At 36.5% G+C, this 15,952-nt stretch overlaps 1 protein-coding gene across 4 annotated transcripts in view; it reads right to left on the bottom strand.

The window, feature by feature from the left end:
- Window positions 1-15,952, bottom strand: part of TMEM117 (transmembrane protein 117) — a 574,260-nt gene that overhangs the window by 237,180 nt on the left and 321,128 nt on the right. For all 4 annotated transcript variants that reach the window (XM_004447901.4, XM_058307848.2, XM_058307849.2 and 1 more), the window contains exon 5: window positions 3,647-3,744. In XM_004447901.4, coding sequence (XP_004447958.1) covers window positions 3,647-3,744 — 98 coding nt within the window. The remainder of the gene's footprint in view (window positions 1-3,646; window positions 3,745-15,952) is intronic.

Below are 15,952 nucleotides of genomic sequence, written 5' to 3'. Positions count from 1 at the left end.
TCCTGGGCAGGCTGGACTTTCTTTTGCTCTGGGCAGCTCTCCTTACGGGGCGCGCTTCTTGTGCGTGGGGCTCCCCTATGTGGGGGATACCCCACGTGGCACGGCACTCCTTGTGTGCATCAGCACTGCACATGGGCCAGCTCCACACGGGTCAAGGAGGTCCTGGGTTTGAACCCTGGACTTCCCACGTGGTAGACGGACACTCTATCCATTGAGCCAAGTCCGCTCCCCCAACTTGGTCTTGAGAGTAAATAAAACAGGGAGATGGGAACTACCACAAATATCATTATATTACTCGCTCTTGATGTATATCCTTTTACTTCAAGCACAAGTGAATGAAAAATATACCCCCTCTGAAAAATATGGCCATGTAGGGTATTCAGCTAGGATTTAGATTCTTAAATCTTTATTCTTTTTAATTAGCAAAAAAGGCTGGAAAGGGGTGTTGGAAGAGAAGATATATGGCATATTCCCCCCTTTCTGTGGTGGTTTGAAGCTGTATATATCCCAGAAAAACATGTACTTAAATCTAATCCATTCCTGTGGCTGTCAACCCATTGTAACTGAGTTACCTCAGTTAAGGTGTGGCCCAGGATGGGTCTATGTCCTATTACTGGTATCTTTTTTAAGAATAAGGAAACTCAGACAAAGGGAGAGAGAGCCACATGAAGCAAGAAGCTGAACGTCAGTGGAACCCAGAAGACAAGGGAGAGGCCAGGAGACATGGCCACGTGCCTTGGCATGCGAGCTGCTAAGGAGGGAGGAGCACCGGCTGCCAGCCTAGAACATCACAGACTGGGAAGAAAGCATCGCCTTGACGACGCCTTGATTTGGACTATTTCCTAGCCTTAAACCAGGAACAAATAAATTCCTTTTGTTTAACTCGACCCCCTTAATGGTATATTCTTGAGCAGCCCAGGAAACTACAACACTTTCCCATTTAGTATTTTCAAATCCAGCCCCATCTTTTAGTCTCCTCGCCGATGTAAAAGTCCGTAAGTTACAGCAGCCTCATCTTTGTACAATTACAGAAGGAAAAAGGAACCGTGTTCTTCAACCTATAAATAACAATGACTAAGAGTCCATGAAATCCTCAAACAGCTGCAAACAAAGTAGTTTCTGATAGGCATTTGTAATTTAAAGCAGCTACAAGTAGGTAAGAGGTGTGTTTACTAGAATAAAATCGCACATTGTGCTGTTTAAACTGCCGCAAAATAATATCTCAACTTTTAAAAGCACTCCTTTGCAAAATTCTTCTACACCACAGATTTTATTTCACTCTACTCTCTTTTTCCTTAACTAGGGCAAAAGAAAGACCTCTTTTTTGTGCAGGTGACATATAGTATGTAAATACTGTCTTTTATTTTATCTAAAACCTTGACAACGAGTTCTGTATTTTATCTCTTAGGTGCTGAAAAAACAAATGCCCTTTATACTTACTAAATCCCTTTTATCTAGAAAGCATGAACTTGCTTCCCACATAATTTCTATTTCACTTTTTATATCAGATTTCCCTTTTTAAAAACCATGAATACTCTTCTTAAGGAAATCCAACTGTGTAGACATGGATAAAATAGGACACAAATATTTTAAATTGACATTTGGACTTTGCTCTCTATATGATCTCTATAATTTTAAATAATACTTTTGTAATATAACAATAAAAAAGCATCCCTCAAATATATTATCTAATTGATATTTTTACAGAAACAATTTAATACCTATAAAAATAAGTATAAATTTTCACTTACTGTCCACTCAAGAATATGAGTCAGTGGATAATTGAATTATTCTTTCTAAACCATTTAAGGTTATCCATTGTGCCTACATTATTGTATATGCTCAAAACAAATCCATTTATATATCAGAGAATCAGTAATGGAAAGAACTGTGTAAAAATTTTCAAGGAAAAAATGTACTAAGATGCTTCAGGAAACCTTTAATACAGACTCCTCTCCTCGAACACATCAATTATGATTAATAGTAACTTATGATGACAATTATAGGGGACTGCAGATTACTCTGTGAATGGCTCACCACTGCAAATAATAAATGGGATTAGCAGCAGTGAGCAATCATCAATGGGCTGCATTGAATGCTGCATTAAATAAGACAAAACTCGCATAAAAATAGTAACTGGATATTGTTTTAAGAGAGAGATGCCACAAAAACTTGTGATGTTAGGACCTTTCTCTTTTAAAAAACAATTTCAAAACCCTTCTAGAGAATTCTGTTGGGTTGGGGAGTTAGGACACAGAACGAGGGATTTGTCAGAATTTCATAGTTCTTATTGTCACCACTAACTAAAGAATAAGTAACAATAGTCACTGGGAAATTTGCACACTTACGTATTCTTTGTTCCCCTAGAGCAGCCTAGTGTAATGATGAAAACAGGTGTGCCACGGAGTTCTGGAGTCAGAGACCTATGTGGATAATAAGTGCCCCTATCTGACAGCGTTGCTAGAATTAAATGAGTAAAACAGAGACTGTAAAGTGCTTAGCACAGTGCTGGGAGCAGAACACACTCTCAATAAATGTATGCCATCTTTATTGTATTATATATTAGCCAGACAAGCTATATGGTGAGCTTAAAAACAAAAAAATACATGGAGGTTAAAAAGCACCACAAAAATAGGCCACACTGGACTCATGGAGACAAGCTCTGAATAAACAGCTATAAAACTCATATTCATTTTTACAACATTATTGAAAAATCCACTTTTGTTTACCTGCTAAGAATTGAGTTCAAAATGTCAAATACCTCTTGCAACATTGGATAGTGTGAAAGCACCAAGATAGCTTAGATTGTATACTTTCCCCAAGTACTGCGTTATTGTGAACTTTGTAACTTTTTCGGGAAAAATAGAAAAATTCAACCCCAGAATTGAATTGACTCCAAGAATAAACAGATTTTTTTTTCTTTCATTTCAAAAGCAGGATAGAACTTACCAGACACAAGCTATCAGCTATCATCATTTTCAGTGTTTCTGAGTGTCACTATGCATCACATATCAGGCACCAGATTGAGTTTGAGTTGGGCTGTGTCCACAGCCAGATAAAGCTCCCTTCTAGCTGCCTCTACATTCTTTCTTTTCTGTTTAAACTTTTTCAAATACACATAAATAACGGTGACTCCACAAAATACAAAAGTTCCATAACACATGGATTGTTTTTTTAATTGCAGCGATTGAGCTGCAGAGCTAAAGGAAGCGACATAAAGGAGAAATGCCAATAAGCCAGATGGGGTTTGTGAAGAGGTTCCCTCTCTGTGTGACCTCCTCAGACAAAATCATACCCTATCAAACACACTGGAAATTTAATATTTACTGGAGACAGACTTTCACATCAATTTCATTGATGAAAATTACAGCTTGTTTGTGTGAGTCACAAACTTACTTACCTCTGGTGACATCTTGTATTTCATCATTATATTAGCAGAACTTAAGAATGTGTGTATGCAGGAATACGTTAGCAGAAATTAATTTATATAATAATTAGGGTAATGGTTTTAATCATTTTAATGAAGCAGCACATCAACTGAAAGAACCTTTCTGACAGAATTCTGTATCTAAAGAAAATTGCATCTAACTCATATCCTTTAATGAATGAGGCAAGATATCAATGAATAAATGAAACCGTCTCCTACCAGAATAAAATGATCCGAACGTTCCCTTTCTTCCAGAAAGCTCTTGCAGACTTTCCCCAATCAGGGTAGGGTTTGTCCTGAAGCATCATATCAGTGACCTAAAGCAATAAAAGGAACTTTCAGAAATCTTAAATCCATGTTTTAATGTAAGCTTATAATTTACACTCCACTGAGAATAAAATATGTATGTATTTTAACCTTAGAATATTTTCAGAGATAAAAAATAATACAATATACTTAATTAAAAACTTTAATAGTTTATTTGACTTTACATACTGGATGAGCTTACTTAAGGTCAGTCCACATTTCAAATATTAAGATGTTTTAAATATCAATCAAGGGGGAGCAGATGTGGCTCGAGCAATTGGGCGCCCACCTCCCACATGGGAGGTCCTGGGTTTGGTCCTGGTGTCTACTAAAGAAGATGAGCAAGACAGTGAACTGACGTGACAGGCTGGTGCAGTGAGCTGATGCAATGAGCAGACACAACAAGCAGGGAGCAGATGTGGCTCAAGTGATTGGGCATCTCTCTCCCACATGAGAGGTTCTGGGTTCAGTTTCCAGTGCCTCCTAAAAGAAGATGAGCAGACACAGAGAGCACACAACAAACAGACACAGAGAGCAGACAGTGAGTGTGAAACAAGGCAGGGGGAGAAAGAAATAAATCTTAAAAAAATAAAAATAAATAAATATCAATCAAGATTATCCTATATGAAAAAGGAACCCTTTTGAGATAATTTTAACATCTCTGTGGACTCAGAAAATAACATACTGAAAAAAAGACTAAAAATATTTCTAAATCAGAAACACCAAAACCCAAGCATTTCCTGAAATGTGTGGATTTTTAGCTATGTCACTAATCAAAATATTATCTTCTCTTCTTCTCTTCCTTTATTCCTTCAACTATATGCAAGATACAGTACTTATACCCATTTCTATGGTATATTTATTCAAGTATCTAGCATTCTGGCACCACCATTAGCAATTATCGACCTTCTTCTAAAGGGTTCTTCCCCTTTTTTTCCACATACACATATTCTACCCATCTCGTGCGGTCTAGGTAAAGTCAGCACCATTGTGATGTCTGAGCTGTTCTCCACCTGTAGTTTTTGATCCATTCTTCTCATGCCATGTATCACTTCCCTCCTTGTACTTATGTACATTTTTTTCTCTCTATTAGCCTTTAAAATGCTGAATGAGGAAATTTATCTTTATCCCTTCTATTGTCTAAGGATCTTTTATGTAAAAGACTTTAAAGTATGTGTTTAAAAAGGAAATGACAAAATGAATTTTTGTTTAAAGAGGAGATGACAAAAAATGAATTATGGTATATATTTTTAAAGATCCATTAAAAATTAAATTGCTACTTGAACACATTGCCTGTTAATGGTTTCAACACATATCCAAAGTATCATAAATAGGTAATCTATTATAAAATTATTTTAAAAATATAACATGGGAGAAGGGTATAGCTCAGTGGTTGAGTGCCCGCTTCCCATGTATGAGGTCCTGGGTTCTATCCCAGTGCCTCCTAAAAAAATTATGGAGGTGGTGAATGAGTATCCTTCTTTCTTTTAAGAAATGAAATTGTGTATTGTGTATGTGTGCACACACATACACGAATACACACATTTTCTTCCTTTCTCCCAGAAAATCCACCCTCACTTCAAGAGAAGAAAATATATCTTTGTATTATTTTAATTAATACTGTTCAAATTCAAGCAAATAAAATAGATTCAAAATTAAGAAAATTGATCTGGAATGAGGAATTCAGAGTAAGGAAGAATTTTTATCATCCATTAAAATATTATACTTTTCTTCTGCTCTCAAAGCTTTAATATTGTATTTAAACTTAACTTCCAGCAATGTCTTGACTTTTAATGAGTGATATTTAATCATTAATGATGAAATATTCTGATGGGGGAGGGACCCTTCTGAATCAGTGAGCCCTTAAAATTCTGCTGAACTACCTGTGGAAGGCACAATTCTTAAACAAGTCACACCAAGAAATGATCTCTGGAAACATTCCCTGGCACACCAAACAGACACCTAACATGCAATCAAAACAGTAGATAAGAAGCCCTGTCTCCAGGAGAGATTTGATCTTAATTATTCTTTTTTTTTAAAGATTTATTTCATTTATTTATGTCTCCCCACCCACTTGTTGTTTGCACTTGCTGTATCTGTGCATCTCCCTTGTTTCTTTAGGAGGCACCAGGAACTGAACCAGGGACCTCCCTTGTGGTAGGCGAGAGCCAAATCTGCTTCCCTTGATTTTACTTTATATTCTTTCTTGACATTATTTCTGGAATAGAGGTAAACTTCTCTGGGTTGATGAGAACCAAATCTAGTTCATTGACCTTCATTGAATAATGTAAGGAATTTATACCAACTCTGTATAATTTAGAGCCCATATAACTTAATTTGCTGTATCTAGAAACTGATACCCAATCACCTACTATAGATGCTTCAGGAAAAGAAAAATACTATGCATCCTTTACCACATCTCCTGGTGAATAAAACTGGGCATAAATGGTTCATTACCCAATCTGAAAAGAAAACAAATTGTTTTAAAATTTAATTTCTTTTAAAGTGTTAAATGCTTTGATAAATGTGAATGAAACTAATACTGAGACTTCCAAAAAAGAAAAACACTTATTTCACTTATTTTCAGAAAGAAGCTTATTTCTCTTTGAAATAATAGATTGATGATTTTCTCATCTATTTATTTTCTTCTTGATACTTAAAAAATACAGAATTTTATTTTCTCACTCAGACAAATGCATTTTCAGTCAAAAAAGATTCATGATATTTATCAAAATGAGAAAAGGGAAGATGATGGAAAAGAAATTAACCATGAAACAAGTGAATTATATTGTTAACTAAAAGATGAAGAAAAGTGTAAGTAGAGAAATTAAAATACCCAAATATTCTTGGGCCTAAATAGTTTTCTATCACAACTGCCACTGAGGAAAGAATTGCTATTCTTCCAAATATGATAATTTAACAATTTTTCTGTTAAATTTTATTTACCTAAACCTAAAGATTAAGTAAATAAAATGTAAATATTTCATGCTTAACTAGCTTTTTAAATTATTTAATTAATTCTGTTCAGCAATATTTATCCTGTTCCAGAAAGAGTCTACATGGTAATAAATATTTTCAAATAACAAAGTGATTACTGGGTAGGTTTTATTCAATATCCAATGTTTTCTCCGGGGTACTGTCTGGAAAATACTTTTTATATTTTCTAGAAGGAGGCAATCTGCTACAGTATGGCCAATTATTACAGCAACATGTTTTGTAAAAATGATATCCAAGGATAAAGCATTTTCACAGAAAAATGGCAAAATGAGGCAAGGAACATTCTGATGCCAGTCAGCTGGTCATTTTCAGCCCCCAGTTCCAATTCTTTATCATCAGATCAATGTCAAGTCACCTGCAGCTAAACTGGAAGAAGCAGCAACACTCATTGAAGGTATGCATTCAGTTAAAAAAAAATCCAATTACCTTCTGCATTGGAGAAATCAAATTCATTTCTGGTGATGGTCAAGGACAGTCTTTGTGGGAAAAGGTGCTGGAAGAGGAGGACTCAAGATGGGGCAAACAAGGTTGCTGTGTAGCATAAATACAATGCAAAACGTGTTGATGCTTTTACCTCAGAAACAGCATTGGAATTTGAAATAGCAAGGCTTTCTTTCCAAGCAGGGGGGAGTTGGTTTAACACCTTGAGTCTCACAATCCTTCCATTCCCCTTTTCTCTCCGCTAGGTCTTTGCACCTTGTGACACTTACATCATATAGTCTCCCTCAGAAGAGTATAAGTTATTTTAGGGTATGGATATTGTGCAATTGAGCAAGTGCGTGCATTTTGAGGTTCGAAAATCAGTGTGTAATTGTAGAAAGCCATTTATCTCTAGAGGAATACAAGTGAAATCCTTGCTCCTCTGAGAGTGGAGTCAACATGATGCTTGTCAATAATGACAGCATGAAGGTAGCAACAGCAAAAATAATACCTTCCATTTGCTTTAGAGCTTCATGATTGCACAGTTCTTGGGCGTATTTTCTTAATAATTCTCATAATACCTTTAAAAAATAATTTGTTACTTTCCACCTTTCACCAGTGGAGAAAGAAAAAGCAGTGATATTAAATAACTGGCCAGATCACATACCTAATTATGTGCACCAGCTCTGCCTTGGTTAAAATCCTAGTTCTGTCTCTCGCTAGTTTTTGATCTGAGGTAATTAACTTCTCTGTGCCTCAGTTTCTTATTCATTGCCTATGAACACCCCATATATATCAGCAGGTACAATCATTATCATCTACCTGAGCCCTTTGCTTCAAATCAGTAGCACTTTAAATACCAGAATCTAGAGTCAAAGGGCTTGAGAATCAGTCTCACATCCTCCATAAAGACAAAGTTATTTTATATACTTTTAGAAAATAATGATATTACTTAATGTTAAAATATGTTACAGTCTAAAATTGTTGCAAATCAAAGGGAAGGGAGTTCATTGAAGATTGGAATAATCTGAGAGGGCCGCATACAGATTGGTGTTATAACACACAAATATTCACTGATACAGGATACGAGGCCATAACAATTACTTTGTCTGCAGTGTACCAATTGAGTCAACCACTATTCAGTGAAGTATCATTTGAGAGAAACATGCTATTCCATTAATAAACAAGCATATACAATTTATATTTGTTGTTCATTTATTTTATTATATAAATAAATGAACAATTATTCATTTATTTTATTATATAAATAAATGAACAAATGTACTTAATTTTATGTAAATGATTGCATGCTATTTTGCAAGTTCTTTCTGCTTAGCAATGCATATTGAACATCATTCTATATCAGGACATATAAAGCCAAGTTGTTTCTTCTTTTATTTAGCCTTTCACCATATTGTTTTCATGCATTTTTCTAAAACACAAGCTTTTACTATTTTGTTTCTAATTACAGTATTACCTTTATAGTTTAAACTTCATTTAATATACATTTTTTTCTTTTTGAAGACTTTATTTACTTATTGACAACATTATTTCTGCTTTTTCTGCCTCCTTCCCCTCTACTACCCTATTTTACTTACATTATTTTTCTTATAACTCTTTGAATATCTTATACCTCTACTATTTTATTTAGTACCTGAAATTATATCTTCTTCCCTTGTCAATAAAAGATGAGAAAATCAAAATATTCTACTTCCTCACACCATATATCATTTCTATGTTGATGTAGTTTGAAAAAATTTCTACATCCTGCCCTATAATTAGAAACCACACATTTCCTTTAACTCTATTTTCAGTGCTTTATTTCCAGTATTTCTGCTAGTTTTGTCTGCTCCCCCCAATACCTGAACTTTGATCTGTACTACATTACATTATTCAGCAAAGTTCATGAGAACTATGTAGCCTACAACCAAAATACTACTTTCTTTATACTTGACCAATAATTAGGCTGAGAGTAAAATTATTGGGCCACATTTTTTCCTTTAGGAATTGGCGGCATTATTTCACTGTTTTAACAATATTGATTAATGCTGTAGCAGTTTAGTATTATTTATGAGTCCCAAAGATAGATATTGGATTGTGTTTGTAAACTGGTCTGTTCCTCTGGGTATATTAGACTGTATTAAATTCAGAGGTTTTACTTTTATTATTAAATTATGATCAGTGCCAGTAGGATGTTGAGTCCCTGTCTCCTTGATGGGCGGGGATTCACAGAGAAAATGAAGCAGCAGAGGAGAGAGTAGGAGTTTTAATGCTGGAGCCCTGGGAAGTAAACACACAGAAGAACAAAAAGGAATAGAGATGGCTCCATAGACATGGCACAGGTCCCAGGAAGAGGAGAGTCTGACAGCCTACAGCTGACCTTGTGGAGAAAACAGAGCAGCTGAGACTGGCAAGAAATGAGAGCTGGGAGAAAGTGGAGGCTCATCCCAGCCTACAGCTGAATTGGAAGAAGCTGGGACCATGGAGCCTGAAAAGGAGGAGGAAGGCTGAACCCCTGCAGAGACCAGCAGCCATCTTGCTCCAACACATGGGAACAGACTTTGGTGACGGAAATAATTCACCCTTTATGGCTTTGTGACTGTAAGCTTCTACCCCACATAAACACCCTTTATAAAATCCAACCAATTTCTGGTACTTTGTATCAGCACCACTTTGGCTGACCAATACAGATGCCAAGGAGAAATCTGAGAAAACTGGGATCTGGAAATTTTTTCATCATTACAGGAGGACTGGTTTTATTGCTTGGATGGTCAATGTATTCCTTTTTTATTTTGAATGTAACAATCATGCTAAGTTTATTGATTGCTGCCTGTCATTTTTTAGGCCCATTTCCCCTTTCCCTTTCAAGTCTTCCTTTATTCTTTTAAGTCATTTTGAAACCCTGTCCTTTATTATTTCTTTTCCAACATTATAGACAATAATTATGCATATGCTGTTTTTCTCTGCTCCTATGTCTATACTCCTTTGTAACTTTTCGTTTTGCTCACACAGTCATGTCCCATGTTATGATTTGGGGTGTTAATGTTTGTGGAACTTCCAATTTGACCCTTAAGTCTGCAATTTTCTCTTTTCCACATTCCTTCCCTGAGCTCTGCCATCTCTTATTTCATCTTGTATGTCTCACACTATCTTCTGAGTTCTTGTAACTACTTTGAACCTTAAAATTTTATAAAGACTTTTTTTAATTCACTAGAATATTTCTGATCACAATTTTTTTGGGTTCATGGAAGTTTCTTCACCTACTATTGAATTTTATTATTTTTTCCTCATCCTTTTTTAATTAATTTTTTAAAATTTTTAAAGGTGCTTTAGATTACATAAATGTTACATAAAAAATATAAGGGATTTCCATATGCCCCACTTCCTCCCCCTCCCACACTTTTCTGCATCAACAACATCCCTCCTTAATGTGGTACGTTTGTTACAGTTCATGAACACATATTGAAACATTGCCACTAACTATGGATTACAGTTTACATTATGGTTTATACTCTGCTCCACACAATTTTGTAGATTATGACAAAATATACAGTGGCCTGTAGCCATCACTGCAATGTCATGCAGGACAACTCCAATGTCCCAAAAATGCCCCCATATTACACCTATTTTTCCCTCCCCCATCCCTCAGAACCTCTGGTGGCCTCTGCCTTTTTTATCAACGATAAGAGAGTTCTTCCATTGCTAGAATAATAATGAGTCTATAGTAGAATAATAAGTCTACTTAGCCCATTGTTCATTCCCCAGTCTTGAGGATTCTGAGATGCTGATGCCCACTCTGCTTCTGATTGAGAGAGGGCTTAGATCCCATGGGGCAGAAAGGAGAAACCATCCATCTTATATTCTTTTCTTTTTTTTTTTAATTAAAGATTTATTTATTTATTTATTTTCCCCCTTCCCCTCCTCCCATCCTGCTCTTTTTCCTGTCTGTGTTGTCTTCTCTTCTCATTTTTTCTCCTCTAGGATTCACCGGGATTCGATCCTGGGACCTCTGATGGGGAGAGAGGTTCCCTGTCAATTGTGCCACCTCAGTTTCCGGTCTCTTTTGTGCTTCACCTTGACTCTTCCCTTGTCTCTCTTTTGAGGTGTCATCACTTTGCTCTGTGACTCACTTGTATGGACACTGGCTCACCGCGCGGGCACACTTTGTCTTCTTTTTTTTCACCAGGAGGCCACAGGGATCAAACCTGGGTCCTCCCATATGGTAGGTGGAAGCCCTATCACTTGAGCCACATCTGCTTCCCCATCTTACATTCTTAATAACACAGTTCTTGTGGTTCCCTTGGGAATGATCACACGAATGAGGTGAATTCTTCCTGGACTGGCTTCCTGCAGGCCACTCGTGTTGAAGCGTGCCAGTGCTCACTCTCAGCCAGCCTGCTCCAACCCCACTGTTCCAGATTCTCAGGATGTGCCACCAACCGTCTACAACAGTCCTCTGCCTGAGATCAGTAACTTCAAAGCTCATCACAGTATCGTCTTGAAACACGATTGACCATTACTGCGTTTGGCAACCCTCCATCACAGACTGTGCTTCAGGGTTAGAGATGTTATTTCATCTTATTCAAGATAGAGATAGAATCTTGATTCTAGTTCTTCATGTTCTTTTCGTTGATTAGCAAAATCTGCCTATTTTTCAACAAAAAGTTCTGTATTTCTATTTAAAGTGATCATTAAAAGCCTTATTTACAATGACTCATATATTTACAATTTTGAGGCCATGCCACCAACAAAAACAACTACTTCTGTGAGCAGTTTGTCTCTTTTTTTCTTGAATGGCATCCATCAGCTGACCTAAGTAAGATCAAAAATAAATTTTGATTAACATTGTTTTAATGTTTGTGAATACAACTGTGTTCAAAATAAAATAAAAGTAATATGAGATTTTGTAGGCATTGGAACATAAGGCAGTGTTTGCTTTTCTGAGAGATATTTTGAAGAAAACCTTTCCTTAATACTCAGTGTAAGTGCCATTTTGTTTTTCCTGAACTCCAAAGACAAATGCCACACAATGGATTGGCTTAAACAACAAGTGTTTATTGGCTCACAGTTTAAGAGGCCAAAAATCCAACATCAAGATCTTGGCAAGGCGTGCTTTATTCCCAAATACTGTGGTGTCCTGGTGCCAGCTGGCTCGCTGGCAATTCTTGGGGCTCCTTGGCCTTCCGTCACACCACCATGTCATTTCCTTTCTTTTCTGGGTTCCCACTGGCTTCTGGTTTCTGGCTCCTCCCTGGGGCTTTCTCTGACTCTGGGTTCCTGTGTCTTTCTCTTTATAAGGTCTCCTGTAACTCAGATGAAGATCTGATTGCACTTACTTGTGCCACACCTTAATTTAAAATATCATCTTTAAGATTCTCTTTACAATGGGTTCCTATCCACAGGAATGTGGATCAAGATTAAGAGTGTCTTAATCTTGAGTGTCTAAATTGAAGTACATAATTCAATCTACCACATATGGTAAGATACAATTGTAGTTAGGTATCTAACTACCCATATTTATGTATAAGTGAAACATGAAAAGTAGTTAGTGAATGGAATGCTGAGTACTCCATAAAAGCATTTAGTAGGTAGCTTTTCCGTCTCTTCTCTTAGAGCAGCAGTTCTTAACCAAGGGTCCATGAGCTAAAATTGAAATTCAAAAAACATTATTCTTGTGGAGATGTGTTAGTACAGCTGTGATCTATTTATTAAATAATACACATAGTGTGGACTTAGTAAGGGGTCTGTGGTTTTTCCCTTCTGTCAAAGGGGTCCATGGAACAAAAAAGGCTAAGATCCCCTGTCTTAGAGAGATTGGTGATAATAGTGTCCCAATTTGGTGGTGTCTACCATCTCATGAAAAAGGCAGCAAAATATACCATCAGCAGCAGATGATTTCATAGGTTCCTATAATTACTTTTTAAACTTTTTAAATGTCCCAGTATAATTGTATCATAGCCAAGGTTTCTGTTTCTGTTGTTATTGTTTTTTTCAATTCCTTCTCAGTTTAAGATTAAGTTGATTGAGGCAATTAGTAATGTATGCCCCATTGTGAAATACTTTTTCCTTACTTCATTGATGCCACTTTTACTCAGATTCCAGTGTGGCTGTGGACATATACAGGTGTGTATCAATTGTAAAGAAATTGTTTAGATGGAATTATAAGCCAATATTTGGCACACTTACTAAGCATGAAGAGGGAATTAATGCTAAACTTCCAATACCAAGAGATCCCATACGTTAGCATGTATTTTAGGGACATGGGAGAGGGGTTTGTGATGATGTCCTCTGGATTTGGGCAAAATCCAACCTGTGCATCCTTATACTTTCTAATGCCTTTGCATTCACTGTAGCATAGCATTAATTGCACACACACCCATCTTAAATCATTCTATACAGGAACAAAGTCTAAATTGCATTTCTTTGACACTAGGAAAACACTTTACTGTACAGGACAATACATGTAGATTTTCCCCCTTTGGTGTGCCGCCAGCCCATACTACACACACATCGCATACACAGACACTCCTTTGCAATCAGTCTTACAGACTAGCACTTTCAGCTGAGACAAAGAAAGGCCCAAAGTTCATAGAGGATTATACACACCCACCAAGGAATATTAGCCAAGTGTACGATTAAGTAAATGAAACTAGGGATAAAAGTTTTCTCAATAACTAGCGATGCCCTGAATGAACTGCTCAAAGAACTATTTGGAAATCGCTGGCAAGCATCTACTGGTGAACATTAAACCTGGAATGTATTCCATAGCTTTTTAGCAGCACAACCAGGATTTCATAAAGCATGAATATTAATGCACCTGCTTATTATCTCCAGTGATAGCCTGTGCTGCTTTCATGATGTATTGCTCCTTATAGCTGAATCCCTACTGATTTATAATGAGTCATGACTGTTTTATTATTAAGTAAGGAAATTGGGCATGCCTCAGAATATAGAAGCAAGTAGAGAAAGACACCTGAATACAGAAATACAATCAAGAAGAACCTTCTCAGGCAAATTCTACAGTTTCAGAAAGTGCCAACAGATGCAAAATAAACATGATATGTCCCAGTACAATTTTATTTCCACCACATTGAATTATAATTTAGAATAAATGGAAATAATGAGAATGATTACTGGTTTCATTGAGCAAGTAGCCAACATAAATATTTATGCCATCTTCTAACAAGCTATTTTTTATGGGTTGCTAAATTATCAAACTGCAGTAGCCCAATATCATGTGGCTGACCATTTTTGTTTTGTTTCGTTTGCATGAGTAGCTTTCAGTATGCATAACTCCTGTTTTAACATAGATAAATGATTTATACTAGAGAATGTAATCACAGTAGGAACTCGATTTACGTGAACTCGACACATGTGAATTCAAGCGTATGCAATTGGCAATTGAAAAAATAAGGCAGAGAGAGAAAATTAAAATTTTTAAAAATTATTTCCATGAGTAATCTTGCTAACTTATTGTTTCCAGAGTGTTTATTTGCCTTACTTATTTTAAAAAGTGTGCTGGTATGAGGAGGCAGCTGTGGCTCAATCGATTGAGCTCCCATCTACCATATGGGAAGCCCTGGGTTTTTCTCCCGTGGAGAGGTGAAGTTGTCTCTTTGTCAAGGGAAGCTGGTTGTGCCCGCGGAGAGCTGACACAGCAAGATGATGTAACAAAGGCAGACAAGCAGACACAGAAGAACACACAGTGAATGGACACAGAGAGCAGACAGCAAGCAAGCTGCTGGGGGTGGAGGGGGATAAATAAATAAATAATAAATCTTTTTTTAAAAAAGTGTGCTGGTATGTTTACATAAGGAAGACATTAATGGAGTTTGCTTTTATGCCTGATTTTCAGCTTAGGTGAAGGATCTTGGAAAGTACTGGACACATAAAACGAGGTCCTACTAGATATGAAATAAATCACAATATGCTCGTACTGGGACTGCATATAAAAAAGGAGGACAAACAAGAGGAGAAATAAAGGATGTTGCTAGAAATGTGATCGTACGAATGATTATCCACAACAAGGAGCTCTTAGAACATCGAATGAACAAAATCCTCCTCAAAGAGAAAACCAGTCTCAACTGAAGACAATGGTTTTCTAAATGCAGTGCCTAACAAAGGATCTCCCTAACCGTAGAGCCAAAGGCTGGCTTCCACCGCCCAGGCTCAGCACTGCTATGCAGCCTGCCACCAGCTTCCTTATAACATTTATCACAATGTTTCAGCCACCTCTCTAAGGTAGCAAATCCACTGAAGAAGAAAACGTCCATTGGTTTAATTTTCATGACGTTAGTTAAAAACTGGCTGACTGACAGGTTAGCCATTTGTCATAACCACTTTGTTTCATTTTCAGAATGTGAAGGATTACAAAGAAAGGCAACTATTACCTAGCATGTATATAATTTTAAGGAAGCTCACATGACTGGCATTCTCCTCTAACATTAAGCATCTCTTTTATTCAAGGAAATGTTTTAAAGAATTACTGTGATTTCTGTTAAGTAAGTAAAAATGATGAAGAAACAGACAAAATTTAGGGTCCATCTTACTCTCATCCATTAATTTTTAAGTTTAAAGCTGACTCTGATCATAAACACATAATTAACATTTGCTTCATGTTTAACCATGGGATTTGGAAAATGCTTACATATTTTATAGTGTTTATTCAGAATTTTCCTTTCTAGAGGGTTTTTGACCACCACACACTGATGTATTCCTTTACTTACAGGAAAGAATTCAGCTGCTGGCTGAGCCCAACTTAAAGCAATGTCAATTTACTAAATACTCTCTGATCACTCACTC

This window comes from Dasypus novemcinctus, chromosome 12 (assembly GCF_030445035.2).
Source record: "Dasypus novemcinctus isolate mDasNov1 chromosome 12, mDasNov1.1.hap2, whole genome shotgun sequence".
Taxonomy (NCBI): Eukaryota; Metazoa; Chordata; class Mammalia; order Cingulata; family Dasypodidae; genus Dasypus; species Dasypus novemcinctus.
The sequence above is the reverse complement of the archived record's forward strand: the minus strand, read 5'-3'. Positions and strand labels throughout refer to the sequence as shown.